Source organism: Gallinula chloropus, assembly GCF_964237585.1.
Source record: "Gallinula chloropus genome assembly, chromosome: 31".
In the NCBI taxonomy this organism is placed as follows: domain Eukaryota; kingdom Metazoa; phylum Chordata; class Aves; order Gruiformes; family Rallidae; genus Gallinula; species Gallinula chloropus.
The window spans coordinates 599,783-625,420 of NC_140116.1; the positions used below are offsets into that span (position 1 = coordinate 599,783).

Here is a 25,638-nt window from a genome sequence, read left to right on the forward strand (position 1 = left end):
GGGGGGTTATGGGGGGGTGGGGACACCCCCCACTCGGGTGCTGCTCAGCCTCTTCCCCCTCCCCGTGCGTGGGGACACCCCCCCCCCCCCGGCTGCGAGGGGATGACGTCACAGGGGTGGATGACGTCACAGATGGGGGTATGACATCACAAATGATGATGTCACGGGGATGGATGACATCACAGTGGGAGGGTGACATCACAGGGGAATGACATCACGGGGAGGGATGACAGGGGGTGACGTCACAAGGGGAGATGACATCACAGGAGAATGATGACATCACAGAAAGGATTACATCAGGATGACATCACAGGGGAGGGATGACGTCATGGGGGAGGGATGATGTCACGGGAGGGATGACGTCACGGGGGAGGGTGTCAGTGCCTGGGGGGGGCACACACAGACCCCCCCATCCCAGTGCTCCCAGTCCCACACCAGTAGAGCCCAGTCCTCTCCCCATTGCACAGCCGCCGGTACCCCCAGGGATGTGGGGGGTGACCCCCCAACAGCCCCAGCCCCCAACACCCCCCAGCCCCCCAACACCCCCCGGCCCCCTAACACCCCTTCAATCCCCCCATCCCCCCCCAACACCCCCCAGCCCCCCAACACCCCCCCAACACCCCCCAGCCCCCCTCAGCCCCCCGCAGCCCTCAACCACCCCCAGCCCCCCCCAGCACCCGCAGCCCCCTCCGCGTTGCATATTTTATTGGGGCCGAGACACAGAGGGGGGAGGGGCGGGGGGGGAGTAAAAAATAAATTAACGCGCTGCCCCCACCCCCCCCGGGCAGCGACCCGGCTGGGGGGGGGCGGGGGGCGCCGGACCCCCCGCCTGGCCGGGGGGCGGGGGGGGGGGTATGTACAGAGGGACCCCGTCCGTGCCGGGCGGGGGGGCTGCGGGACCCCCCAGCCCTGCGCCGGGGGGGGGGGGTCCGGCTGCCCGGAGCGGGGGGCGGGGGGGCCGCTGCGGCGCCCGGGGGGTCCCCGCCCCCCCCGGCTCAGTCCTCGGTGATGCCCTTGGCCCGCAGCTCCTCCTGCACCCGGGCCAGGTACGTGGGGTCGGGGTACCCGAACCTGGGGGGCGGGGGGGTCAGCGGGGCCCCCCCTGCCTGGGGGCTGCCCCCCCCCCCGGGCCCCTGCCCCACGGCTCCCCCCGCTGTGCCCCCCCCGCTGTGCCAGAGGGGATCCCCCCCCCCCAAACGCCTCCATCGCCTGTCCCGGGAGCCCCCCCGACCCCCACCCCCCCCCCGACCCCTCTCAACCCTCTAACCGCCCCCCAACCCCCCCAAACCCTCCCAAAAACTCCACTCAATCCCCCCAAACCTCCCCCAACCCCCCCATGACCCCCCAACCCGCCTCAAATCCCCCTCACATCCCCCAAACCCTCCCAACCCCCGATCCTCCCTCAAGTCCCCCCCAAACCCCCTCAAATCCCCCCAAACCTCCCTACCCCCCTCAAACCCCCCAAAACTCCCCCCACCCACCCCTCAAAGCCCCCCCAATCCCCCTCAAACCTCCCCCAAACCCCCTCAGAGCCCTCCAACTCCCTCAACCCCCCTCAAAGCCCCCCCAAACCTCCCTCAGACCCCCCCAGGCCCTCCAAACCACCCCCAACCCCTCCAACCTCCCTCCAACCCCCCCAAACCTCCCTCAAACGCCCCCCAAACTTCCCCAGCCCCCTAAATCTCCACCAACCCACCTCAACCCCCCTCAACCCCCTCCAAACCACCCCCAACCCCCAAACCTCCCTCAAACGCGCCCCAAACTGCCCCCAGCCCCCCCAAACCTCCCCCAACCCCCCTCCAAACTACCCCCAACCCCCCCAAACCTCCCTCAAACCCCCCCCCAAACCTCCCTCAAACTCCCCCCAGCCCCCCCAAACCTCCCCCAACCCACCTCAAACCCCTCCAAACCCCCCCCAACCCCTCCAACCTCCCTCCAACCCCCCCAAACCTCCCTCAAACGCCCCCCAAACTCCCCCCAGCCCCCCTAAACCTCCCCCAACCCACCTCAAACCCCCTCAAACCCCCTGAAACCCCCCCAACCCCCCTCAAACCCCCCTCAAACCCCCCCCAGCCCCCCCCAGCCCCCCGTACAGCTGGGCCCGCCGGTGCAGTTGGTCTTGTGGTGGGATGTCGTTCCAGGTGATGACGTTGGCCCGGCCCGTGGTCATGGAGGTGCCGACGGTGAAGGTGAGACGCTGGGCGAAGGCTTTTCGGAACAGCCCCAGCACCTTGTTGCCCTCGGGGCAGTCGGGCAGGTAGGCGACCCGCGTGGTGCCGGGTACCGCACCCCCGGGTTGGGGTGCTCCACCTGGGGGGAGGGTGGGGTTGGGGGGGTGGTGGTGGGGGGATGGAGGGGGTGGGGGGGCTGGAGGGGACGTGGGGGTGGTCATTGGGGGTGTGTGGGGGGATGGAGGTGAGGTGGGGGAGGCTGGAGGGGAGAGGGGGTGGTCATTGGGGGGCTGGGGGGGGGCTGGAGGCGAGGTGGGGGTGGTCATTGGGGGTGTGGGGGTGGGGATGGAGGCGAGGTGGGGGGGGCTGGAGGGGAGAGGGGGTGGTCATTGGGGGGCTGGGGGGGCTGGAGGGGAGGTGGGGGTGGTCATTGGGGGTGGGGGTGGGGGATGAGGCGAGGTGGGGGAGGCTGGAGGGGAGAGGGGGTGGTCATTGGGGGGCTGGGGGGATGGAGGGGAGGTGGGGTGTCCATGGGGGGTAGGGTGGTCTTTTGGGGGGAAGTGGTGTCCATGGAGGGGGGGGGCGTGATGTCCATGGGGGGGTTGTGATGTCCAGGGGGGGTGTGATGTCCAGGGGGGGTGCAGTGTCCATGGGGGGAGGTTGTGTTGTCCATGGGGGGGGTGATGTCCAGGGGGGTTGTGATGTCCATGGGGGGGGTGTGATGTCCAGGGGGGTTGTGATGTCCAGGGGGGGGTTGTGATGTCCATGGGGGGTGTGATGTCCATGGGGGGTTGTGATGTCCAGGGGGGTTGTGATGTCCATGGGGGGGGTGATGTCCAGGGGGGTTGTGATGTCCATGGGGGTTGTGATGTCCAGGGGTGGGGTTGTGGTGTCCATGGGGGGGGTGTGATGTCCATGGGGGGTGCAATGTCCATGGGGGGGTGTGATGTCCATGGGGGGGGTGATGTCCAGGGGGGTTGTGATGTCCATGGGGGGGGTGTGATGTCCATGGGGGGGTTGTGATGTCCAGGGGGGTTGTGATGTCCAGGGGGGGTTGTGATGTCCATGGGGGGTTGTGATGTCCATGGGGGGGTTGTGATGTCCATGGGGGGGGGGGTGTGATGTCCAGGGGGGGTTGTGATGTCCATGGGGGGTTTGTGATGTCCATGGGGGGTGCACTGTCCACGGGGGGGTGGGTCCGCGCCGCCTCTTACCCCCTGCACGCCGGGCGGGAAGACGTACTGGATGATGATGGTGCCGAACTTCTCGTAGCCGGGCAGGGGCAGCCCCGCGTCGCGCGTCACCAGCATCCGCCCGTTGGGGGGCTGGTTGCCCACCAGCTGCCCGTAGAAGCGGCCGCACATGGGGCAGGCGGTGCGCACCTGCAGCGCCCGCGTGATGCAGGCCTCGCAGAAGGAGTGCCGGCACTTCTCCAGCGTCTTCCTCTGCTGGATCTCCCCCAGGCAGATGGGGCACTGCCGGTCCCCCTCCTCCTCCCCCCCCCCCGCCCCGCGCCAGCGACCCCCCCCGTCCCCCCCCCCACCCCCCCTGCCCCAGCTCTGGGCCCGCGGCCGCCCAGCGCCGCCCCGCCGGCGGGCGCGGGGGGCTCCAGCACGCCCACGCAGCCCACCAGCTCCCCGTGCCGCTGCGCCCTCTTCTTCAGCTCCTTCTCCGTCTCCTTCAGCAGCGCCTTGAGCGCCTTGCGGGCCGGGCAGAGCCCCCCCGGGGCGCCGGGGGGGGGCACGCAGAGCTGCAGCACGTAGATGTCCGAGGTCTCGCCGTCCACCAGGATGCTGACCTTGGTCTCCTCCTTCAGCCGCGCCAGCTTGGCCGGGCTCTCCTTGGTCAGGAAGTCCCAGACCCGCTTGGACACCGTCACCTTGTTTCTTAGTGCCCCCCCCGCAGGCAGCCATCCTGGAGAGCACGAAGGACACTGCCGGGCCGGGGGGGGGAAGGGGGGCGGTGGGCTCACAGTGTCCCCGGGGTGCCCACGCGCCACCCACCCCCCCCCCCACCCCGGGATGAGGTAGGGGGCATGGGCATTGAAAGGGTTAAACCCCCCCCAAAAGGGGGAACATGGGCATTGAAAAGGGTTAAACACACCCACACCCCCCCAAAAGGGGGGCATGGGGATTGAAAGGGTTAAACACACCCCCAAAAGGGGGGGCATGGGCATTGAAAGGGTTAAACACCCCCCTCCCAAAAGGGGGAGTATGGGCACTGAAAGGGTTAAACACCCCCAAAAGGGGAGTATGGGCATTGAAAGGGTTAACACACCCACACCCCCCCCCAAAAAAGGGGGCATGGGGATTGAAAGGGTTAACACCCCCCCCTCAAAAGGGGGGGCTGCAGCTGTGACCCCCTGAGATGGTTTTGGAGTGTCCCCCCCTCACCCACCTCATCCCCCCACCCCAAAGGGGTGTCACAGCTGTGACCCCCTGAGCTTGGTTTGGGGTGTCCCCCCCTCACCCAACTGCCCCCACCCCCCAAATGGGGGTGTCACAGTTGTGACCCCCTGAGCTGGTTTGGGGTGTCCCGTCCCCCCCCAACTGCCCCCCCCCAAATGGGGGTGTCACAGTTGCGACCCTGAGCTGGTTTGGGGTGTCGTGTCCCCACCCCTTACCCAGCTGCCCCCCGCACCCCCCACCCCGGGGAGAGGGAGGAGCAGAGTCTCGCTGTGGGGTGAAGGGGGGGGTCTCCACCCCCAGGGGTGGGGGGCACCCACCTGGTGAGCCCATGGGGGGCAGCACGAGCCGGAGACGCCACCGGATCAGCGGAGCCACGAGCCACGGGGCTGGGGGGCGTGGGGTCACAGGGGGACCCTCAGCATCCCCCCACCCCCCAAAACAGACCCCCCCCCCCGAGGGACCCTGACCCCGGCAGGAGACCCGACAACAACAATGGAAACCCCCCCAGCCCCCCCATGTCCCCAGGAGACCCAACGGACACACAACAAACCCGCCACCCCCAGACCCTCCAGCACCCCAGAACCGAGGGGGGGGCTGCTGTTTACCACCCCCCATGTTGGGGGGTTCCCCACTGCTGGGGGGGTGAGCAGCGAGCAGCTGGTGCCCCCCACCCCCATTACGGGGTCCCACCTGCCCTGGGAGCTTCCTGGGGGAACCCATGGGGGGGGGGGCCAGGGTGGGCCCAGCAACGGGGGGCAGCTGCGGGGGGGGGCAGGATGCTGGGGGGGGCAGGATGCTGGGGGGGGGGGTCAGGCTCTGGGGGGGTTCAGGCTGCGGGGGGGGGGGGTCAGGCTGCGGGGGGTCAGGCTGCGGGGGGTCAGGCTGCGGGGGGGTAGGATGCTGGGGGGGTCAGGCTGCGGGGAACAGGCCCCGGGGGGGGGCGGGGGGGTCAGGCTGTGCGGATGCGGCCCGGGCAGCGGCCGGGGCCCGGGCAAGGCCCGGGGGGGCCCGGAGAGGCCTCGAGGGGCCGGGGGAGGGGGGGGGGGCAGGGATGGCGGCCGGAGGGTGCACCGGGGGTTGGGGGCCGGTGGAGGGGGGGGGTGGGGGGTGGGGGGTGTCTCCGCGTTCGGGGGTCGCGCAGCCGCCGCCGCGGCCCGTTACCGGCTGCCGGGCAGAGGCCGGTACCGCGGGCAGGCCGGGCCCCGCGCCCCCCCCTCCCCGGCTCCCCCCGCTCCCTCCCCCCCCCGCCCTGTCTGCCCCGGACCCACCATCGCCGGGCGGCCGCAGCATCGCGGGGGCGGCGGGGCCGGGGCCGGAGCGGGGCGGCAGCGGCGGCGGCGGCGGCGGGGGGGGCCGGACCCTGCCCGGAGCCGCCGCGCGTCACGTGCCGGCGCGGGGGCGGGGCCGCCATGGTAACGGGGCGGGGACCATGGCAACGAGCGGAGCAGCCGGCCCGGTCGCTATGGGAACGGCGCGTGATGGCGGGGGGCGGGGCCAGAGGGGAGGGGCGGGGCCTGCGGGAACGGGGTGGGGAGCGGAGAAAGGGGCGGGGCCAGCGGGGACGGGCGGCGATTGGTGAAACGGGGCCTGGTGGGCGGGGCCGCGGGAAAGGGGCGGGACTCGGCATGGGGGGCAGCAGAATGGGGGGTCTAAGGGAAGGGGCGGGGCTTAGCGGGGCTGGGGGCGGGGCCTGGAGAAAGGGCGGGACACAGGGCGAGGGGGCGGGGCCCGTGTGGGAGGGGCGTGGCCAGCCGCGCGCAGCCCGCGCTGGGTCCGGGAGGGTTCCCGGGCCCGGGAGGAGCCGGGGGGGTTCCGGGGGGGTCCCGGGGGGTCAGGGGGGGGGAGGGGGGGGTCTCCGCCCCCCGGTCACGCGGCGCAGCCGGGTCCGGTTCAATAATTTATTTCTCAGTACACACGGGGGGGGGGAGGGGCGGGGAGGCCCCTCCAGCGGGGGGGGGGGGGTAACGGGGAGGGGGCTGGGAGCCCCCCGGGGGGTTACACGGGGCCAACCCCCCCTTATCCCCCCCTGCCCCGGGAAGGGGCTCAGCCCTGGGGGCTGCGGGGCGGGGGCGTCTTCGCTGCCCCCTCGGGTCCCATGGGAAGGGGTGAGGGGGTAAGAAACCCCCCCTCCCCCCGCCTCTGGCTCAGAAGGGGAAGGGGCTGTACCCCCCCAACCCCGGGTCACCCCCACAACCAGGGGGGAGAAAGGGGGGCCCCTCACCCTGGGGCAAGTAGTGTTTGATTCCAACCCCCCAGCGTGTGGGGGGGGGCAGAAGGGTCCCAGGACACCCCCTGTTCGATGGGGGGGGGGCCAGGGCCAGACACCCCCTGCGACACCCCCCAAATAAAGTTAAGGCACTTGAGTGGCAAATCCCCACCCGCTGGGGTGGGGGAGCTGCCACGGCGGGGGGGTGGGGAGCAGGGGGGCTCGGGGAGGAGGGGGGGGTGCTGTGCACACCTTGGGGGGGCTCTTGGTCCGGGGGGGGCTGGGGGGCTCCCCCTACGCGAAGATGTTGGTGATGAAGTCGAGGAAGCGCTTGGCGTATTGCTCGGGGTGCACGGTGGAGATCTCTGCCCCTGCCTGGGGGTCAGGGGGGCAACAGAGGGGGGGCAAGAGAGGGGGGCAGGGTCAGACTCAGCCCCCCCCCCCCCAAACCCACCGACCTCCCCAGGACCCACCCCCCCCCAAAACCCCACCCCACACGCATCCCCCCATCCTCCCCTCCCCCTCTGCCCCAACGCTGCTCAAACACCCTCTCCCCCACCCCAAAACAAGGGAGAGGGGGTCCCCCCCCCACCCCCTCCCCATTTTTGGGGTGGGGGGCTCCTCCTCACCCCGTGCTTGACGGTCTTGGCCGCGTGTGCCGCCTTCTTGCGGGCGTCGTACTGGGTGAGGACGTCGATCAGCCCCATGAAATACACCTCCTGCCGGGGGGCAGCTGCAGGCAGGGGGCACGGGGTGGGGGGGTTACACCAGCCCCGGGGGTGCCCCCACCCCCAAATCCCCCCCCAGCCCCCCCGCTCACCCTCGGTGCCGCGCAGGGCGTAGACGTCGACGTGGGGGTCGAAGTCGCCGGGGCCGAGGGGCCGGTGGGAGTTGAGGCAGCTGCCGATGCCCTCGGGGGACGTCCCGTAGCAGCCGGCCAGCCCCCCCTCATCGCCCCCCACGCCTTCCTCCTCCTCCACATCCTCCTCCTCCTCCTGCTCCGCCCGCCCCACCTCGTGGATGCCCAGCAGCAGGCTGTAGTCCATGATCTTCAGCTGCACCAGGAACTGGGGGGGACACACAGACACACAGACAGACAGACAAGAAGTCACTTGGGGTGGGGGGCAGAGGGGGGGATGGGGGGCACTCTGGTGGCTCTGGGGAGGTGCAGACCCCCCCTAGCCCTAGGCACGGCTCCCAGGGGAGGGCAGCCCCCCCCCACTCACCCACCTCCACGTCCCTCTTGAGCTTCTCCATGAAGTCCCTCTGGGCCTCCTCCCCCACGAAGACCCTCTCGCCCTTGTTCAGGAAGTCCACGTCCTTCAGGGTGGGCAGCTCCTTGCCCTGAGGGGAGGGGGTACACGTGGGGCAGCCCCTTCCCCCCCCAAAAAAGACAATCTGGTAGCTGGGGGGGGGCAGGGAACAGCCAGGGAACCCCCAGGATGAAGGGGTCTCCCCCAAAGCCCTCGGGTCTCCTGCACCAGCCCCCCCACTCCGTTAACGAGCCATCGTTAGGGGTGGGTAATGAGCTGTCATTATTGGGAAGGGGGGGGCAGAAGGAAGCCTGGAGACACCCCCCCACCTCCTCCAGCCTTGGGGAGGGGGCACAGCACCCCCACCCCACCCCAATACCTTCTCCTTGTCACTGGCCTCGCGAGACACCAGGGAGCCCTGCGAGGGGAGCGGAGCTGTGAGGCAACGGGGGGGGGGGCTGCACCCCCCTAGGGGGACGGCCCTGGGGTTGGGGGCCACGCCCCCCCCTCCAGCCCCCCCTGTTACCTTCAGGTCGTACTTCCTGTGCACGGGGAGCCGGTGGTTGAAGACGTTCCTCATCACCAGCAGGTAGGTGTCCTCGCTGTCCACGCTCACCCGGTACATGCCCAGGAACCGCGGCAGCAGGGTGCTGCCATGGCACTGCACCACGTACTGGGGAGGGGGAAACACCATGCCAGGCCTGGAGAAACCAGGGGGGGGCATCCCCCGGCCTGCAGCCCCCTCCCCAGCCTCCCTGTACCTGGTGGTAGTGGGACAGGAGCCCGTGGACGTCGGCCACGTCCTCGCTCGACAGCTCCTTCACCACCAAGGTGCGGTCGGAGGAGAGCAGCAGCCGGCGGTCGCTGCCCTCCCAGTGCGGGGGGCTGCGTGTCAGCGACACCTGGGGCAGGTGGGGGGCAGCTGAGGGGGGGCACGGGGCTGGGAAGGGGGGGTGGGAGGCGGGGGGGGCTCCCCAAAGTGCCCCCTCACCTGGTAGTCCTGGTCGTCGATGCCGAAGCGCTCGCGGAGGTTGCGGAACACCTGGGGACAGTACTCCTTGAACTTGAAGTGGCTGGGCAGGTTCTCCCTGGGGGGGTGGGGGGCACAGGGGTCTCAGGTCTGGCTCCGTGCTGGGGAGGGGTGTCTGTCTGTCTGTCCTGTCACATCCCAGCCATCCTATCCCATCCCATCCATCCTGACCCATCCTGTCCTGTCCCGTCCCATCCCACCCTGTCCTGTCATGTCCCATCCCATCCCATCCCACCCTGTCTGTCCTGTCACGTCCCAGCCATCCCATCCCATCCATCCTGACCCATCCTGTCCCATCTGTCCTGTCCCACCCTGTCTATCCCATCCCACCCCATCTCATCCATCTGTCCTGTCCCTCTGTCCCATCCCATCTCATCCCATCTCATCCCACCCTGTCTGCCCTGTCCTATCCCACCAATCCTGACCCATCCTGTCCCACCCTGTCCATCCCACCCTCTCTGTCCTCTCCCATCCCATCCCATCCTACCCTGTCTGCCCTGTCCTACCCCACCAATCCTGACCCTTCCTGTCCCACCCTGTTCATCCCACCCTCTCTGTCCTGTCCCATCCATCCCATCCCATCCCATCCCACCGCACCCTGTCTGTCCTGTCCCATCCCATCCCATTCTGTCCATCCCACCCCACCCTGTCTGTCCTGTCCTGTCCCATCCCATTCTGTCTGTCCCATCCCATCCCACCCTGTCTGTCCCATCCCACCCCACCCCACCCTGTCTGTCCGTCCCCCCGTCCTCTCACCGGTTGAACAGGTGGTTGTTGACCTTGATTTTGGAGCTGGCTTTGAAGTCGTCGGGCAGCAGCATGACGGGCAGCGGGACCTGGCTCAGCTCGCTGATCTGGGGCGGGGCGGGGGTGTGTGTGTGTGTGTGTGTCGGGTCCCGCAACGGCCGCCCCCGGGCCCCGTTATCCCCCCCCACCCCCCGCCCCGCCCCCGGCCCCTCCAACGGGGCGAGCGCTTAACGGGTCCCGACGGCTGCTGCGGGGGACGGGGGGGGGAGGCCGGGGGGTGTCGGGCCCGCGGCCCCGCGGCCCCGCCCGCGCCCTGCGGAGGCCGGTCCCGGTCCCGGCCTCACCTGGTGGTTGACGCCCCAGGCCAGGACGGCCGAGAGCGGGTCAGCGGCCCGCGGCACCTTCACCCGCTGCGGCACGAAGCGTTTCTGCTTCTTCTTGGTCTTGGTGCGCGGCGCCGCGGGACCGGGCCCGGGCCCAGGCCCCGCCGCCGCCATGGCCGCCGCTTCCGCCCGGACCCCGCTGCCCACTTCCGCCCGCACCCGCCGCGGCGCCGGAAGCCGGAACTGCCCCACCGGAAGAAGGGCAGCCGCTCACTCCCGCGCATGCGCTTTCCCCCGGCTCTCCCCGCCCGTCCCCTAGAGCGTGTGAAGTGTCGAGCGCTCCGCTAGGGGGCGCCCTTCCCACCACCCCCACCCCCCCCGCGGGGAAACTGAGGCGCGGACACGGCGGCGGCGGCGGCCCCGCCCCCTCCGCACCAGGCCCCGCCCCCTCCGCCCCGGCCCCGCCCCCTCCGCACCCGACCCCGCCCCCTCCGCCCCGGCCACGCCCCCTTCGCACCCGGCCACGCCCCCTCCGCCCCCCCGCCCCCTCTCGACCCCCCCCCGCCCCTCCCGGCCCCTCCCGACCCCCCCCCGGCTCCCCGACCCCCCCCAGGCTCCGTTCAGCGTCTCTGGACTTTATTGAGCCGCTCCCAGGGCCGCTGGGGCGGGACATGCAGCGCTTGGGGGGGGGGGCACAGCCGAGGTGCCAAGCGACGGGCGGGGGGGGGGGCACGGAGAGGGGGGGCTGCCCCCTGCTTTGGGGGGGACAATCCCCCCCCCTCCCCTTTCTGGGGCTGCCCCCCGGGGAGGGGGTGTGTGCAAGGAAGGGGGGGGGCTGCCTCTGGCTTTGGGGGGGGACAATCCCCCCCCCGCTCCCCCCTTTCTGGGTGGGGCTGCCCCCCCCGGTGGGTTTGGGAGGGGGGCGGGGGGGGCAGCAGACATTGCTCCGGGTATCGGCTTAAGGCATCTCGAAGCGGACCCCGGGCGGCACCCCACGCCCCCCGCCGGGACCCCCCCAGTCCCTACGCCCCCCCTGTTTCCCCCCCCCAAACCCCCCCCGGAGGATGGGGGATCCGGGGGGGCCCGGGGGGGGCGGGACGAGCGTGGCGGCGAGCACAGGACACGGAGGGGACACCGGGACATGCGAGCGCAGACGGGCCCTGCGGGACCTGCGGGGGCACACGCGGGGTTCGGGGGGGCCACACACCCCCCACACCCCTCCCCCACCCCCCAGGGGGCTGGGGAGGCACAGGGAGGGGATGGGGGAGTTTTGGGGGGGGGCATCCAAAGGATGCGGGGGTGGTCCCAAGGGGGTGGGGGCAGGAGGGACCCAAAGGATGGGGTGGGGGGTGTGGCGTGGGGGTCTCCAGGGGATCCCTCAGGTGACGCGGGGGCACCAGAGGAATTTGGGGGAGGGGTCCTGGTACCTGGCGGGGGGTCTGGGGGGGGGCATTAGCTGGCTGCCGTCTCCTGGCGCAGGGGGAAGAGCTTGGATTGCTCCTCGGCCTCACAGGCACAGGACAGGTCACTCCTGGGGGGGACACGGGGGTCAGGGGGGGCCTGAGCCCCCCTCCCAACCCCCCAACCCCCCCATGCAGCCCCCCAGCCCCCCCAGCCCCCCGGTACCTGTTATCATTGATGTCTGTCACGTTCCCTGCAAGGAAGAGCAGCAGCTCTGGGGGGGGGGCACGGGGACCCTCCCCAAGCCCCCACTCCACAACCGGGGTGACCCCCCCAAACACCCCACCCCCCACCAGGCGCCCCCCCCTCACCATTATCCACGTTGAGCTGCTGGTAGGTGTCCGGGGGGCTGCTGGAGAGCGTGGTGGGGCCGCTGGCAAAGCTGAGGGGGGGACACGAGGATGGGGGGGACACAGGGAGAGACCCCCCATCCCTGCCGCCCCCGAGCCCCCCAGCATCCCCCTGCCCCCCCATCCCTGCCCCCCCCAGCCCCCTCCCTCCCCTGAGCACCCCCCTGCGCTCCCACATCCCTGAGTCCCCCCCCATCCCCTCAGCATCCCCCTGCCCCCCCATCCCTGTACCCCCCCATCCCTGCCCCCCCATCCCCCTCAGCATCCCCCTGCCCCCCCAGCCCCCCCCCTCCCCTGAGCATCCCCCTGCGCTCCCACATCCCTGAGTCCCCCCCCATCCCCTCAGCATCCCCCTGCCCCCCCGTGTCCCCCGCCCTCCCCCGGCCCCCCCCCCGCACTCACAGGCCCTGGGGGGTGGGTCCGGGCAGGGGGCCCCCCCCGGGGTACCCCTGGAAGAGGCTGTTGGTGTAGCTGAGCCCGGTGGGTGACGCCGCCGGCACCTGTCCCGGCCGCACGGGCTTGGCTGGGGGGGGGAACAGGGGGGGCTGGGGGGCGCTGCCTGGCACAGGCACCCCCAGAGCCCCCTTCCCGCCCCTGCCCCCCACACCCTGTGTGTCCCCCAGGCCCCTTCCCTGCCCCCCACACCCCCCGTGCCCCCCAGATCCCGCCTCCAGCCTCCTTCCCGGCCCTCAACCCCCCCCCGTGTCCCTCTTCAGATCCCCCAACCCCCCCGTGTCCCCCCAGGGACCCTTCCCCGCCCCGCAGGCCCCGCCCCCGTCCGCAGGCCACGCCCCCTTCGGCCACGCCCCCTTCGGCCCCGCCCGTGCCGCTGTGCGCGCTGTGCAGCCCCGCCCAACAGGCCCCGCCCCTCCCCTCAGGCCCCGCCCCTGCTCATCAGGCCCCGCCTCTTAGGCCCCGCCCGTACCGCTGCGCGCGCGGTGCAGCCCCGCCCAACAGGTCCCGCCCCTCCCATTGGCCCCGCCCCTGTTCATCAGGCCCCGCCCCGTGGCCCCGCCCGTACCGCTGTGCGGCCCCGCTCCTTAGCCCCTTGTCCCCGCCCCTTGTCCCCGGCCCCGCCCCCCGGCCCCGGCCCCGCCCCGGCCGTACCGCTGTGCGCGCTGTGCGGCCCCGCCCCCTGCCCCGCCCCCCCCGCCCGTACCGATGTGCGCGCTGTGCGCGCGGCGCGCCCCGCCCCTGCTGCGCACGGCCTCGCGGATCCGCTCCACCTCCTGCTGGTAGCGGCGCTTGTCCAGGCGCGCGCCCTCCTTGGCGTCCCTCAGCGCGGCCTCCAGCGCCTGCACGCGCCCAGCCGTAGCGCGCAGCCGCTTCTCCAGCTTCGGAAGCTCGCAGCGCAGGTCTGCATTGTCACGGACCAGCTGCGGGCCCGCCTCAGCCGGGGCACCGGGACCCCAGCACGGCCCCCCGCACCGCCAGCCCCCCGCCGGGACCGGGACACGGCCCCCCGACCCAGCCCCCGCACCGCCATCCCCCCCCAGCGCGGGGCTGCATTGTCACGGACCAGCTGCGGGCCCGCCTCAGCCGGGGCATCGGCACCGGGACCCCGCCGGGACCCCCGACCCCCGCCGGGACCGGCACCGGGACCCAGCGCCCTGACCCCCCGCCGGGACCCCCGACCCCCCGCCGGGACCGGCACCCGGACCCCGACCGCACACCGGAGCCCCGGCACCGCCCCCCCAACCCGGCCCCGGCCCCGGCCCCGCGCCGCCCCTCAACCCGCTCCCAGCACCCGCACCGGGCGGCACCGGCCCCCCGGTCACACCGGGGCGGAGCTGAACCCCCCGGGTGCAGAGAGGGGGGTGCAGCAGCGGGGGGCTGGGGGCTCCGGGGTGGGGTGTCCGGCACAGCCCCTGGTTTGGGGTGTCTGGCACAGCCCCTGTTTCGGGGTACCAGGCACAGCCCCGGTTTGGGGTCCCAGGCACAGCCCCTGTTTTGGGGTGCCAGGCACAGCCCCTGTTTTGGGGTACCAGGCACAGCCCCTGGTTTGGGGTCCCGGGCACAGCCCCTGGTTTGGGGTACCAGGCACAGCCCCTGGTTTGGGGTCCCGGGCACAGCCCCTGTTTTGGGGTACCAGGCACAGCCCCTGGTTTGGGATCCCGGGCACAGCCCTGTTTCGGGGTACCAGGCACAGCCCTGGTTTGGGGTGCCGGGCACAGCGCTGTTTTGGGGGGCCCTGCCCACCTGTTTGTGAACCTTTGTAAGCTGCTCCAGGTTGTTCTCAAGAAAGGAAATCTTCTGCTTCTGGGAGTGCAGCCCCCCGCTGTCCTCAGGCTCCAGCTCTGCGCTCTGCGGGGGGCACAGCTGCAGAGACCCCCAAACCCCCCCCCAGCACCCCCAAACCACCCACAGCCCCACAGCACCCCCAACCCCCCCCCAGCACCCCCAAACCACCCACAGCCCCACAGCACCCCCACAGCACCCCCAACCCCCCCACAGCACCCCCACAGGATCCCCCAAACCACCCACAGTACCCCCAAACCACCCACAGCACCCCAAACCACCCACAGTACCCCCAAACCACCCACAGCACCCCCAAACCCCCCACAGCCCCACAGCACCCCCACAGCACCCCAAACCCCCCACAGCACCCCCAAACCCCCCACAGCACCCACACAGGATCCCCCAAACCACCCACAGTACCCCCAAACCACCCACAGCCCCACAGCACCCCCACAACACCCCCAAACCACCCACAGCACCCCCAAACCCCCCACAGCCCCACAGCATCCCCAAACGCCCCCAGCAGCCCCAACCCCCCCCCCCAGCACCCCCAAATCCCCCACCTCTGCACTCTGCAGGGGTCGTACCCCCACTTTCACCTGCCCCCCCCCCTTTTCCCCTGCCCGTTGCCCCCCCCTCACTTTCTTGACTCGAGTTGTGACGTCTTGAACAAACAGCTTGCGCAGGTTGTGGAGGGTCTGGAGTTCACGGGCCTGGGGGGGCACAGGGCGTGAGGAGGGGGCACTGGGACCCCCCCCAAAACACACACCCCCCCCCCCCAGACACCCCACCTACCACGGTCTCCTCCAGCCCCTTGAGGTCCTGCTTGGACTGCTCGTGGCGCTCATAGAGAAGCCTGGGGGGAGATGGGGGGGTCACCCCAAGGCAGGGCCGGGGGGGTCACCCCAAGGCTGGGCTGGGGGGGTCACCCCAAGGCAGGGCCGGGGGGGTCACCCCAAGGCTGGGAAGATGTTTGGGGGATTGGGGGGGGCACAAGGATGTTATGGGGGGAGGGGGATGCTGAGGGTGCCTGTGGGCTTGGAGGGGCCTCAGGGAAAGACCCCTGTGGGCTCTCTGAGGGAGTCCTGGGGGGGTCCTGGTAATGGGGGGGGGGTCCTTGGGTGATGAGGGGGTGCTGGGGGGTCCTGAGGTTGTCGAGGGGGGCAGCTCTGGGGGTTACTGGGACTCCCCCCGTGGAGGGGGATGCTGTGGCTCTGGGGGTCCCAGGGGCGGGGTTGGGGTGTGGGGGTTGGGGTGTGTGGGGGGTTGGTGTGTAAGGGGGGGTGTGGGGTGGTAGGGGGGTGCGGGGTGGGGTGTAGTTGGGGTGGGGGGGGGTGGGGGGGTTGTGGGGGTCTCACGTGAGCTCCTGCAGCCGCGCGGCCTTGGCGCGCTCCTCGCCCCGCAGCGCCTCGTGCTCCGCGCGCAGCTTCTCCAGCTCCAGCTCCAGCTTCTGGTTCAGGCTGCGGGACAGACAGACAGACAGTGAGAGGACGGACAGACGACCCCAGGAGGGGACCGTGTCCGTGTCCCCCCAGCCGGGGCGGCCCAGGGGAGGGTGGGCAGGGGGCTGGGGCTGGGTGGGGGCAGCGGGTGGGGATGGGGATGGGCTTAGGGCTGGGGTCAGGGTCAGGGTCAGGAATGGGGTCAGGCTCAGGCTCCTGAGTTGGGGTTGGGGTCTCAGGGCTGGGGGCTCAGGGCTGGGCTGGGGGCTCAGGGTGGGGCTCAGGGCTGGGCTGGGGGCTGGGGGCTGGGGGCTGTCCCAGGCCCCACCACTCACTCCCGCAGCTCGTCGATGGTTTTCTGCCGCTCGTTGACCTCGTCCCGCAGCCGCGCCAGCTGCTTGTGCTGCGCCTCCCGCTGGGTCTCCAGCTGCCGCTCCAGCGCCCGCTGCGCCCCCGCCTCAGCACGGGCCCCCCGCGCCCACCCTGACCCCCCCAGGGCCCCCCGCGCCCAGCCCGGCCCCCCCAGGGACCCCAGCACCCACCCTGACCCCCCCAGGGACCCCCGCGCCCACCCTGACCCCCCCAGGGCCTCCCGCGCCCAGCCCGACCCCCCCAGGGCCTCCCACACCCAGCCTGGCCACCCCAGGGACCCCCACACCCCCACAAGCCCCCAGGGACCCCCGCACCTCCCAGGGACCCCCAGGACCCACCCTGACCCCCCCGGGACCCCAGCACCCAGCCCGGCCCCACAGGGACCCCCCACACCCGCCCAAACCCCTAGGGACCCCCGCACTTCCCAGGGACCCCCAGCACCCACCCTGACCCCCCAGGGACCCTCCACACCAACCCTGACCCACCAGGAACCCCAGAACCCACCCTGACCCCTCAGGCACCCCCAGCACCCACCCCAGCCCCCCAGGGACCCCAGCACCCCCCAGGGACCCCCCATGCCCCTCTCACCTTGACCTCGTCGCTGTCCTGGGTCTCATCCTGCTCCCTCTCCTTCTGGGCCACCCCCTCTGTGAGTGGGGGTTTGTGTTGGGAGACAAGGCAGGGACACCCCCTGCCAGCCCCCCGAGCCCCACTGTGACCCCCCTGAGCCCCCCCAGACCCCCCCCCCGAGCCCCCCGCGCACCCTGGGCCTGCAGCCGGGCCAGCTCCTCGCTCAGGGCGTCGTGGGACTCCTCCAGGTGCCGCTTCTTCAGCTCCACCGTCTGCATGTACTCGGTCAGCGAGCGGATCTTCGCCTCGTGCTGCGGGACCAGCCTGAGCCACGGACACGCCGGGGGACACGCCACCCCCCCCACCGCTGGGCCCGGGGACACCAACCCCCAGGGACACAACCCGGGGACACCAAACCCTGGGGACACCAACCTTGGGACCTCCAACCCCTGGGACCCCCAACCTTGGGGCCACCAACCTTGGGACCTCCAACCCCTGGGATGGCCAACCCTGGGGCCACCAGCTTTGCAGCCACCAAGTCTTGGGGCCACCAACCCCAGGGCCACCAACCCAGGGACCACCAACCCAGGGATGACCCAACCTTGAGGCCACCAAACCCTGGGACCACCAACCACAGGGTCACCAAACCTGGGGCCACCAAGCATGGGGATGACCAACCCTGGGGCCACCAAACCCTGGGACTATGAACCCAGGGACCACCAAACCTGGGGACCATCAACCTTGGGACCTCTAACCCTCGGACCACCGACCCTGGGGCCACCAAACCCTGGGACAACCAACCTGGGGGCCACCAAGCCCTGAGACCACCAACCTGGGGACCACCAACTCTGGGGCAGCCAACCACAGGGTCACCAACCTTGAGGCCACCACACCCTGGGACCAGCAACCATGGGGCCACCAAGACTTAAACCCTGGGGCCACCAACCTTGGGGCCACCAAACCCTGAGACCACCAACCCTGGGGACCACCAAGCTTGGGATAACCAACCATGGGGCCACCAACCCAGGACAACCAACCTGGGGACCATCAACCCTGGGGACACCAAACCTTGGGACAACCAACCTGGGGACACCAACCTTGGGACAACCAACCTGGGGACACCAACCTTGGGACAACCAACCTTGGGGCCACCAAACCCTGAGACCACCAACCCTGGGACCACCAACCCCAGGACCACCAACCCCGTGGCCACCAACGCTGCCCCCGCACAGGAGCGCGGTGGCCCCGCGGCGCGTGCCCAGCGCACCTGGGAGATGAGGAGCTGGCAGGAGGACAGCTCGCGCCCCGTCACCTCCATCTTGCGGTGACACTCCACCTGCAGGTTCTCCAGCTGCCGGCACCGCTTCACCACCGACTTCACCTCCGACTTGATCTTGCTGATGTAGAGCCGGGCGACCGTGAACTCCTCCTCGATGGCCCCGCTCACCTCCACCGGCTGGGCGAGGGCACAGGGCACGGGTGGGCACGGAGCAGGGGTGGGCACGGAGCAGGGGTGGGCACAGGGCAGGGGTGGGCACGGAGCAGGGGAGGGCACAGGGCACAGGTGGGCACGGAGCAGGGGTGGGCACAGGGCAGGGGTGGGCAAGGAGCAGGGGAGGGCAGGGAACAGGGGTGGGCAGGGAGCAGGGGTGGGCACGGAGCAAGGGTGTGCACGGAGCAGGGGTGGGCACAGGGCAGGGGTGGGCATGGAGCAGGGGTGGGCACAGGGCACGGGTGGGCATGGAGCAGGGGAGGGCAGGGAACAGGGGTGGGCACAGGGCAGGGGTGGGCATGGAGCAGGGGTGGGCATGGAGCACGTGAGGGCACGGAGCAGGGGTGGGCACGGAGCAGGGGTGAACATGGCACATGCACTAACATGGCACACAGGGGAGCGTGGCACACACATGACTGCAGCACACGTGTGAGTGGCATGTGGGTGAGCACAGAGCACGGGTGAACATGGCACGGGGGGAGCATGACACACGCATGGACACGGCACACGGGTGAGTGTGGCACAGGGGTGACTGTGGCACAGGGGTGAACATGGCACACGGGTGACCGTGGCACACAGGTGAGTGTGGCACAGGGATGAGTGTGGCACAGGGGTGACCAGCGTGGCACAGGGGTGACCGGCGTGGCGCGACGCGGCGTGGGCAGCGCGTGGGGCAGGCACGGCCGCGTGCCCGCGGGGCGGGGGCTGCCCCTCACCAGCTTGATCTCGCCGTTGCCCACGATGAGGCTGAACTCGCTCAGGTCCTTCATCAGCCCGTTGAGCACCTCGGCCGCCCGCTTGCGCTGCTGCCCCCCCAGCTCCCGCACCCGCTGCAGCTCCGTCTCCAGGGACAGCGTCGTCGCCTGGCGGCACCCCACTGCTTGGCACCCCCAGGACCCTCGGCCGCCCACCGGCATCCCCCAGCAGCCCCTGGCACCCCAGAGCCCCCAACACACCCTGAACCTCCCTGGCACCCCCTCATCACCTCACCTGGCACCCTCCCGGCACCCCCAGACCCCCCCAGCACCCCAGGCACCTCCTCATCACCTCACCTCTCAGTCCCTCAGCACCCCCAGCACCACCCCCAGACCCCCCACCACCCCATGCACCTCCCTGGCACCCCCCCCAGCACCCCTCTGGCACCCCTCTTGCACCCCCTGGCACCCCCAGGCCCCCCACACTCCCTGCACCACCCCAGCATCCCCCCAGCACCCCCTACATCCCCCTGGCACCCCCCCTTGCACCCCCATCCCCTGCCCCCCCACCCCCACCCCCTCCACCGCCCCCATCCCCATTCCCAGGCCCCGTCCCTGGGGTGCTGCCGGGGGTCCCATTCAACCCCTGGCGTGGGGATCCCACCCACCAGCTGGGAGAGGGGGGGTGTGGTGGTCCCCGTGGGGTACCCCCGGGGTGTGTGGGGGGGGTCGGGGGGGTCACCTCGGTGCGGGCCAGCTCGTCGGCCAGGCGGCGGTTGTGGCGTCCGGTGTCCTCGGCCTCCTGGGCCTTGCGGTCGTAGCTGCGCGCCAGCTCCTCCAGCGCCGCCAGCACCTCGGCCACCTCGGCCCGGGCGGCACCGTGCTCGGCCCGCAGAGCCGCCAGCTCCCGCCGGGCCGCGTCCCCACCTCCCCGCGCCGCCGCCAGCACCTGCCGGCGTCAGGGGTCCCCATGGGTCCCAAGGGACCAAGGTGGGGTCATCCCAGGGGTCATCCCAGGGGAAGGGGCCCAAAAGCGGCTCTGGAGGTCAGGGTGGGGGGTCCCTAAGGGGTCTCAAGGGGCCAAGGTGGGGTAACCCCAGGGGAAGGGGCCCGAAGGGATCCTGGGGGTCAGGGTGGGGGGTCTCCAGTGGGTCCCAAGGGGCCAAGGTGGGGGAATCCCAGGGAATTTGATTGGGAAGGGGCCCCAAAGGGGCTCTGGGGGTCAGGGTCCCCATGGGTCCCAAGGGACCAAGGTGGGGTCATCCCAGGGGAAGGGGCCCAAAGGGGGATTCTGGGGGTCGGGGTGGGGGTCTCGGAGAGGTTCCAATAGGGTTGTGGTTGAGGAGAGTCTCAGGGGTCTTGGGGGTCTGAGGGTGGAGGGACCAAGTGATGAGGGTGGGCATCCCAGAGGGTCCTGAGGGGTCTGGGGAGGAGGGTCCCAGGGGGATGAGTGTGGGGTCCCAGGGGGGTGAGGTGATGGGGTCAGCCAGAGATGGGGGGACGTGCGGGCTGGGGGTGTCGGGGGGGTCAGGGAACCCCTCACCTCCTCCTGGTCCAGCATCTGCTGCTTCAGCTTCTCCATGATTTGGCTCTGCTGGTTGATCTCGTCATCCTGGGGGGGGACACGAGGGTCACCTGGGGGGGTCCTGGGGGCTGCCAGGGGCTCTTGGGGGATGCTGGGAGGACTGGGAGGTCTCCAAGGGTTCTGGGTAGTCTCAGGGGTCCTGGGGGTGAGGGGTTCCCGGCGGGTCTAGAGGGTTCTTTGGGGGGGTCCCCAAGATGGGTGGCGAGGGGTCGGGGGGGGATTTTGGGGGGGTCTGGGGAGGGGTCTGGGGGGGAGTTGGGGGGGGGTCTGGGGTGGTCTGTGGAGGGGTCTGGAGATGGTCTGGGGGAGTTTGGGGGGGTCTGGGGAGGGGTCTGAGGGGGGTTGTGGGGGGGGTTGGGGGGGTTGGGAGGGTCTGGGGGGTGTCTGGGGAGGGGTCTGGGGAGGGGTCTGGAGGGGGTTTGGGGGAGGGTTTGTGGGGGGGTCTGGGGGGTGTCTGGGGGGGGTCTGGAGGGGCTTTGGGGGAGGGTTTGGGGGAGGGTTTGTGGGGGCGTCTGGGGGGGGTTGGGGGGGGTCTGGGGGGTGTCTGGGGGGGCTCTGGGGGCTCCCCCCACCTTGTCATCCAGCTGCTTGTAGAGCTTGCGGATCTCCTCCTCGTACTTGCGCCGCTCCTCGTCGGAGATGTGGATGACGATGGAGGAGCTGTTGTCGTTCAGGGGGGTGTCGCCCAGGGGGCCCGTCCCCAGCCCCTCGCCCAGCCCCTCGCCAGGCCCGGCCTGCGCTTCGGCCCCACTCAGCTGCTCGGTCTCGGGCACGGCCTCCCCTGCGGACCCAGCCTCAGTTTCCCCACCCGCTGCTGCCTGGGGGGGGGTGATGGGGGGGGTGATGAACAGTGTGGGGGGGTGGTCCCCAGGCCCGGGGGGGGTCTCACCGCTCCGCCAGCGGCTCAGCTCGGCCTCCAGCTTGGCGATGGTGTCCTTCAGGGCCTTGTTCTTCTCCTTCTCCTTCTCGTACTTCTTCTTCCACTGCTCGGCCGTCAGCTCCAGGTTCACCGACGCCGTGTTCTTGATGGTCTTGGCCCTGCCCAGGTTTGGGGGGGGGTCAGAGCACACCCCCCCCCTCAGCCAGGACCCCCCATCGCTGCCCCTGTGCAGGCAGCATCCCCCAGGGACCCCTCTGAGGTGCCCCCCATGGCAACCCCCATCCTGGGGCCTCAGCCCCCCCCCCCCCTGCCCTCACAGGGTCCTGGATGCAGCCCCCCCACTCCTCCCAGGGGGAATATTGGGGGGAGGGGGTGTCATGGTGGCCTGACGGGGTGTGGGGGTGCTGCTGGGGTGCTGCTGGGTGTGGTTTGGTTGTAAACAGTGTGTGGGGTGAAGTTGGGGGGCGATGGGTCCGTAGGATGGTGCTGGGGTGCAGCTGGGGTGTGATGGGTCCCTGGGGTGCAGCTGGGGTGCAGTTGGGGCTCAATGGATCCCTGGGGTGCAGTTGGGGCATAGTTGGGGTGCAGCTGGGGTGTGATGGGTCCCTGGGGTGCAGTTGGGATGCAGTTGGGACACAGTTGGGGTGTGATGGGTCCCTGGGGTGCAGCTGGGGTGCAGTTGGGGGTGTGATGGGTCCATGGGGTGCAGTTGGGGTGCAGTTGGGGCTCAATGGATCCCTGGGGTGCAGTTGGGGCATAGTTGGGGTGCAGTTGGGGGTGTGATGGATCCCTGGGGTGCAGCTGGGGTGCAGTTGGGGGGCGATGGGTCCCTGGGGTGCAGTTGGGGTGTGATGGGTCCCTGGGGTGCAGCTGGGACACAGTTGGGGTGCGATGGCTCCACAGGGTGCAGCTGGGGCGCAGTTTGGGCGCAGCCCCCCCCAGCCCCCCAGCCCCCCGCCCACCTCTGCCCGAACATGAGGGTGGACTTGGTCTCGGCGTCGTTGTAGCTGGAGGGGGAGCAGCAGATGAACATGGTGGTCCGGCAGTTGCCGCCCAGCGAGTCCTGCAGGATCCGCGTCATCTTGCTGTCCCGGTAGGGCACGTAGGCTTTCTGGGGGGGGGAGCAAAGGGGGGGCTGTGTGTGTGTCCCCCCCGGCCCCGGGGGCCCGGCGGGCGGGGGGACACGGGGGGTCCCTCACCGTGCCCTCGGCCAGCGCGGAGATGACGTTGCCCAGCGCGGACAGAGACTTGTTGATGTTCTTGGCCTCGTCCAGCACGGCCCCCTCAGCCCCCGTCTTGCTGACCTGGGGGGGTGGGCAGCTCACAGACCCCCCCCAAGAGAGGGACCCCTACCCCAGGGACCCCTTCCCCAGGGATTCCCCACCCTGCCGACATCCACAGCCCAGGGACCCCCCCAAGGATCCCCGAACCCAGTGATGCCACCAACCAGTAGAGCCCCAGAGACCCCTCAGCCCAGGGACCCCCACCCCAGCCTGGACCCCCCCAACCCCCGTCTCCCCCTTCCCACCCTCCCAGAGTCCCCCCCCCAGGAACATCCTCCGCCCAGGTCCCCCCAGAGACACCCCCCACCCCGCAACCCCCCCAGACCCCCCCCAGCCCCCCGCACAGACCCGGGGGGCCCCAGCCCCGGGCCCCCCCCCACCTTCTCACTCCCGGCCAGGTCGACCAGGTAGAGTTTCCCGCTCAGCTTCTGCTCCGTCTCCACGTTCTCCTGCTTGATGTTGATGAGGAAGATGCTGTGGCTGCGGGAGCTGTGCTCGTTCATGTCTGCGGGCAGGGCACAGGCTGCACACCCGCGCCGCACGGACCCCCAGACCCCCCCCAGCACCACAGGGACCCCCCGGCATCCCCAGACCCCCCCGGCACCACAGAGACCCCCCAGCACCACAGGGACCCCCAGACCCCCCCCCAGCACCACAGGGACCCCCCCAGCACCACAGGGACCCCCCCAGCACCCCCAGACCCCCCGGCACCACAGGGACCCCACAGACCCCCCCCCAGCACCCCAGTGACTCCCCGGCACCACAGGGATCCCCCGGCACCACAGGGAACCCCCTGGCACCACAGGGAACCCCAGACCCCCCCGGCACCACAGGGACCCCCTGGCACCACAGGGACCCCCCAGCACCCCCGGGACCCCCCCAGCACCACAGGGACCCCCCCAGCACCGCAGGGACCCCCACAGACAACCCCAAACACCACAGGGACCCCCCAGCACCACAGGGACCCCACAGACCCCCCCCCAGCACCCCAGTGACTCCCCGGCACCACAGGGACCCCCCGGCACCACAGGGAACCCCCCGGCACCACAGGGACCCCACAGACTCCCCCCCAGCACCACGGGGACCCCCCAGCACCAAAGGGACCCCCCCAGACTCCCCCGGCACCACAGGGACCCCCCCCCCCGCACCACAGGGACTCCCCAGACCCCCCCAGCACTACAGGGACCCCCCAGCACCACAGGACCCCCCGGCACCACAGGGAACCCCCCAGACCCCCTCGGCACCACAGGGACCCCCCCAGCACCACAGGGACCCCCAGACCCCCCCAGCACCACAGGGACCCCCACAGACCCCCCCAGCACTATAGGGACCCCCCAGCACGTCAAGGACCCCCCAGATCCCCCCAGCACCACAGGACCCCCCAGACCTCCCCAGCCCCCCAGGGACCCCCCCAGGCCCCCCCCCCAGCACCCCAGACCTGCCCCCAGCCCCCCAGGGACCCCCCAGATCCCCCCCAGCCCCCCAGGGACCCCCCAGCCCCCCCCAGCCCCCCAGGACCCCCAGCCCCCCCAGCCCCGCTGCTCACTGGTGACGGCCACGTGCCGGTTGGATTTCCCCTCGTCGATCACGTCCAGAATCTCCTCCGGGCTGGAGACGAAGCGCTCGGTGCAGCCCTGGGGGCAGGGGGAGGGGGTTGGGGGGGCTGGGGAGGCACCAACCCCCCCCCCAACCCCCCCAATCCTCCAGCCTCCCCCCCAGGGCCCCTCAGGCTGCTCCTCACCTTGACGTAGGGGACGCGGTTCTTGTCCTCGTGCACCGACAGGTTGGTCTTGGTCACTGGGAAGGGAGGGGGAGGGGGGAAACAAGGGGTGAGGGGGCTGCAGGAGTGGTGACCCCCCCCTCAATGTATCCCTAGGAGGTCCCAGTGCATCCCCAGCCCCTCCCAGTAACTCCCAGTACCCCCCACTCACTGTCCAGCAGGTCCCGGATCTTGTCCAGATAAATTTCAAAGTAAGAAACCTGGGGGAGAGAATTGGGGGGAGGGGGGGGAAAGGGGGGGGGCAGGGGGCGATGAGGATCCAACCTCCCAGTGCTCCCCAGTGCTCCCAGTCAGCCCCCAGCGCCCACCTTGATGTGGAACTCCAGGTTCTCGTCCATGGAGTAGATGTGGTTGAAGATGTCCTGGGCGATGCGGGGGATGATGCCCATCTGCTGGGGGTCGTGCAGCTTCCCCTGGGGGGCGGGGGGGCGGTGAGCACGCGGGGGGGGGGCTACACCCGCCCCCCCCGGCCCCCCGGGCCCCCCCAGGCCCCTCACCTCCATGGTGTGGGTCTTGCCCGAGGAGGTCTGGCCGTAGGCGAAGATGGTGCCGTTGTACCCAGCCAGCACGTCTGGGGGAGTGAGGGGGGGTGTGGGGGGGGGGGCTGAAGCCCCTCTGCGGCCCCCCGGGACCCCCCAAGGACCCCCAGGACCCTCAGAGACCTCACAGCCCCCCCGACCCCCGAGGAACTCCCCGACACCCCCTGAGCATCCCCCCAGACCCCCAGCGGTGCCCCACGAGCCCCGGGACACCCCGAGGGACCCCACAGACACCCCCCGGGACCCCCCCCCAAATCCTGCAGACACCCCAAGACCTGCTGGCCACCCCCACGGACACCCCCCCCCCATTTCCCCCTGCCCCCATCACCCCCAAACCGGCCCCTGCCGCCCCCCAGCACCCCCCGCGGATGTGGGTGGCCCGGGGGGAGGGTCGCCCAGCCGGCCCCCCCGGCCCCCCCTCACCCTTGACGATCTGCATGGCGCAGGCGTGGTAAACCTGCTCCTGGGTGGTGTTGGGGGGGGAACACGCGGTCGAAGACATAGGGCCCCCTGGGGGGGGGACATGGGGGTCAGAGCGCAGGAGAGACCCCCCCAAAGTGCCCACGGGGGTCTTCAAACACCCCCCACCGCCCACAGAACCCCCCATGGAGACCCCCCCACAAGCCATCTGTGGCTCCCCAGTGTGCACCATTGCCCCCCCAGTTACCCCCAGACCCCATAATCCCTCTCACCCCCCTTAGCACCCCACATCTCCCCCAGCCCCCCCCTTTACCAACACCCCCATATACCCCCCCCCCCCGTATCCCAGAACCCCCCCAAATCCCCCCCCCGGCCCCCAATACAGACCCCCAC

General features: G+C 71.2%; 4 protein-coding genes across 4 annotated transcripts in view; all 4 read right to left on the reverse strand.

The window, feature by feature from the left end:
* Nucleotides 1-460, reverse strand: part of TNS2 (tensin 2) — a gene marked incomplete at its 5' end in the record, with an annotated part of 1,808 nt that extends 1,348 nt beyond the window's left edge. Inside the window, one exon of the mRNA XM_084277182.1 lies at nt 436-460. Within this exon, the coding sequence (XP_084133308.1) occupies nt 436-460 (25 nt within the window). The remainder of the gene's footprint in view (nt 1-435) is intronic.
* A 228-nt stretch (nt 461-688) lies between these two features.
* On the reverse strand, nt 689-4,474 carry LOC311202594 (putative E3 ubiquitin-protein ligase DTX3). Its single transcript, XM_084277183.1, is given in 7 exon segments — nt 689-1,071; nt 2,102-2,127; nt 2,129-2,277; nt 2,280-2,310; nt 3,386-3,783; nt 3,786-4,056; nt 4,058-4,474. Coding segments are annotated over 7 exon segments (978 nt in total). The 5' UTR covers nt 4,085-4,474; the 3' UTR covers nt 689-995.
* Nucleotides 4,475-6,463: 1,989 nt separating this feature from the next.
* On the reverse strand, nt 6,464-10,315 carry PIP4K2C (phosphatidylinositol-5-phosphate 4-kinase type 2 gamma). The gene is made up of 10 exons (XM_084277319.1): nt 10,160-10,315; nt 9,825-9,922; nt 9,030-9,126; nt 8,800-8,940; nt 8,565-8,711; nt 8,418-8,456; nt 8,016-8,129; nt 7,606-7,852; nt 7,415-7,518; nt 6,464-7,160 (listed from the first exon to the last, which is right to left on the reverse strand). The coding sequence occupies exons 1-10, from the start codon at nt 10,310-10,312 to the stop codon at nt 7,080-7,082; spliced, it is 1,221 nt and encodes a 406-aa protein (XP_084133445.1). The 5' UTR covers nt 10,313-10,315; the 3' UTR covers nt 6,464-7,079.
* Nucleotides 10,316-10,771: 456 nt separating this feature from the next.
* The window catches only part of KIF5A (kinesin family member 5A), a gene marked incomplete at its 5' end in the record, with an annotated part of 17,029 nt that continues 2,162 nt past the window's right edge, over nt 10,772-25,638 (reverse strand). Inside the window, 28 exons of the mRNA XM_084277184.1 lie at nt 10,772-11,307; nt 11,566-11,669; nt 11,765-11,792; nt 11,911-11,981; nt 12,352-12,472; nt 13,109-13,325; nt 14,149-14,253; nt 14,829-14,900; nt 14,983-15,043; nt 15,546-15,647; nt 15,965-16,074; nt 16,590-16,648; nt 16,765-16,882; nt 17,839-18,027; nt 18,780-18,926; nt 19,501-19,707; nt 20,302-20,370; nt 20,916-21,124; nt 21,233-21,381; nt 22,186-22,334; nt 22,423-22,527; nt 22,887-23,011; nt 24,053-24,140; nt 24,248-24,303; nt 24,438-24,486; nt 24,595-24,699; nt 24,784-24,857; nt 25,249-25,335. Coding sequence (XP_084133310.1) covers nt 11,591-11,669; nt 11,765-11,792; nt 11,911-11,981; nt 12,352-12,472; nt 13,109-13,325; nt 14,149-14,253; nt 14,829-14,900; nt 14,983-15,043; nt 15,546-15,647; nt 15,965-16,074; nt 16,590-16,648; nt 16,765-16,882; nt 17,839-18,027; nt 18,780-18,926; nt 19,501-19,707; nt 20,302-20,370; nt 20,916-21,124; nt 21,233-21,381; nt 22,186-22,334; nt 22,423-22,527; nt 22,887-23,011; nt 24,053-24,140; nt 24,248-24,303; nt 24,438-24,486; nt 24,595-24,699; nt 24,784-24,857; nt 25,249-25,335 — 2,951 coding nt within the window. The 3' untranslated portion in view covers nt 10,772-11,307; nt 11,566-11,590. The remainder of the gene's footprint in view (nt 11,308-11,565; nt 11,670-11,764; nt 11,793-11,910; nt 11,982-12,351; nt 12,473-13,108; nt 13,326-14,148; nt 14,254-14,828; nt 14,901-14,982; nt 15,044-15,545; nt 15,648-15,964; nt 16,075-16,589; nt 16,649-16,764; nt 16,883-17,838; nt 18,028-18,779; nt 18,927-19,500; nt 19,708-20,301; nt 20,371-20,915; nt 21,125-21,232; nt 21,382-22,185; nt 22,335-22,422; nt 22,528-22,886; nt 23,012-24,052; nt 24,141-24,247; nt 24,304-24,437; nt 24,487-24,594; nt 24,700-24,783; nt 24,858-25,248; nt 25,336-25,638) is intronic.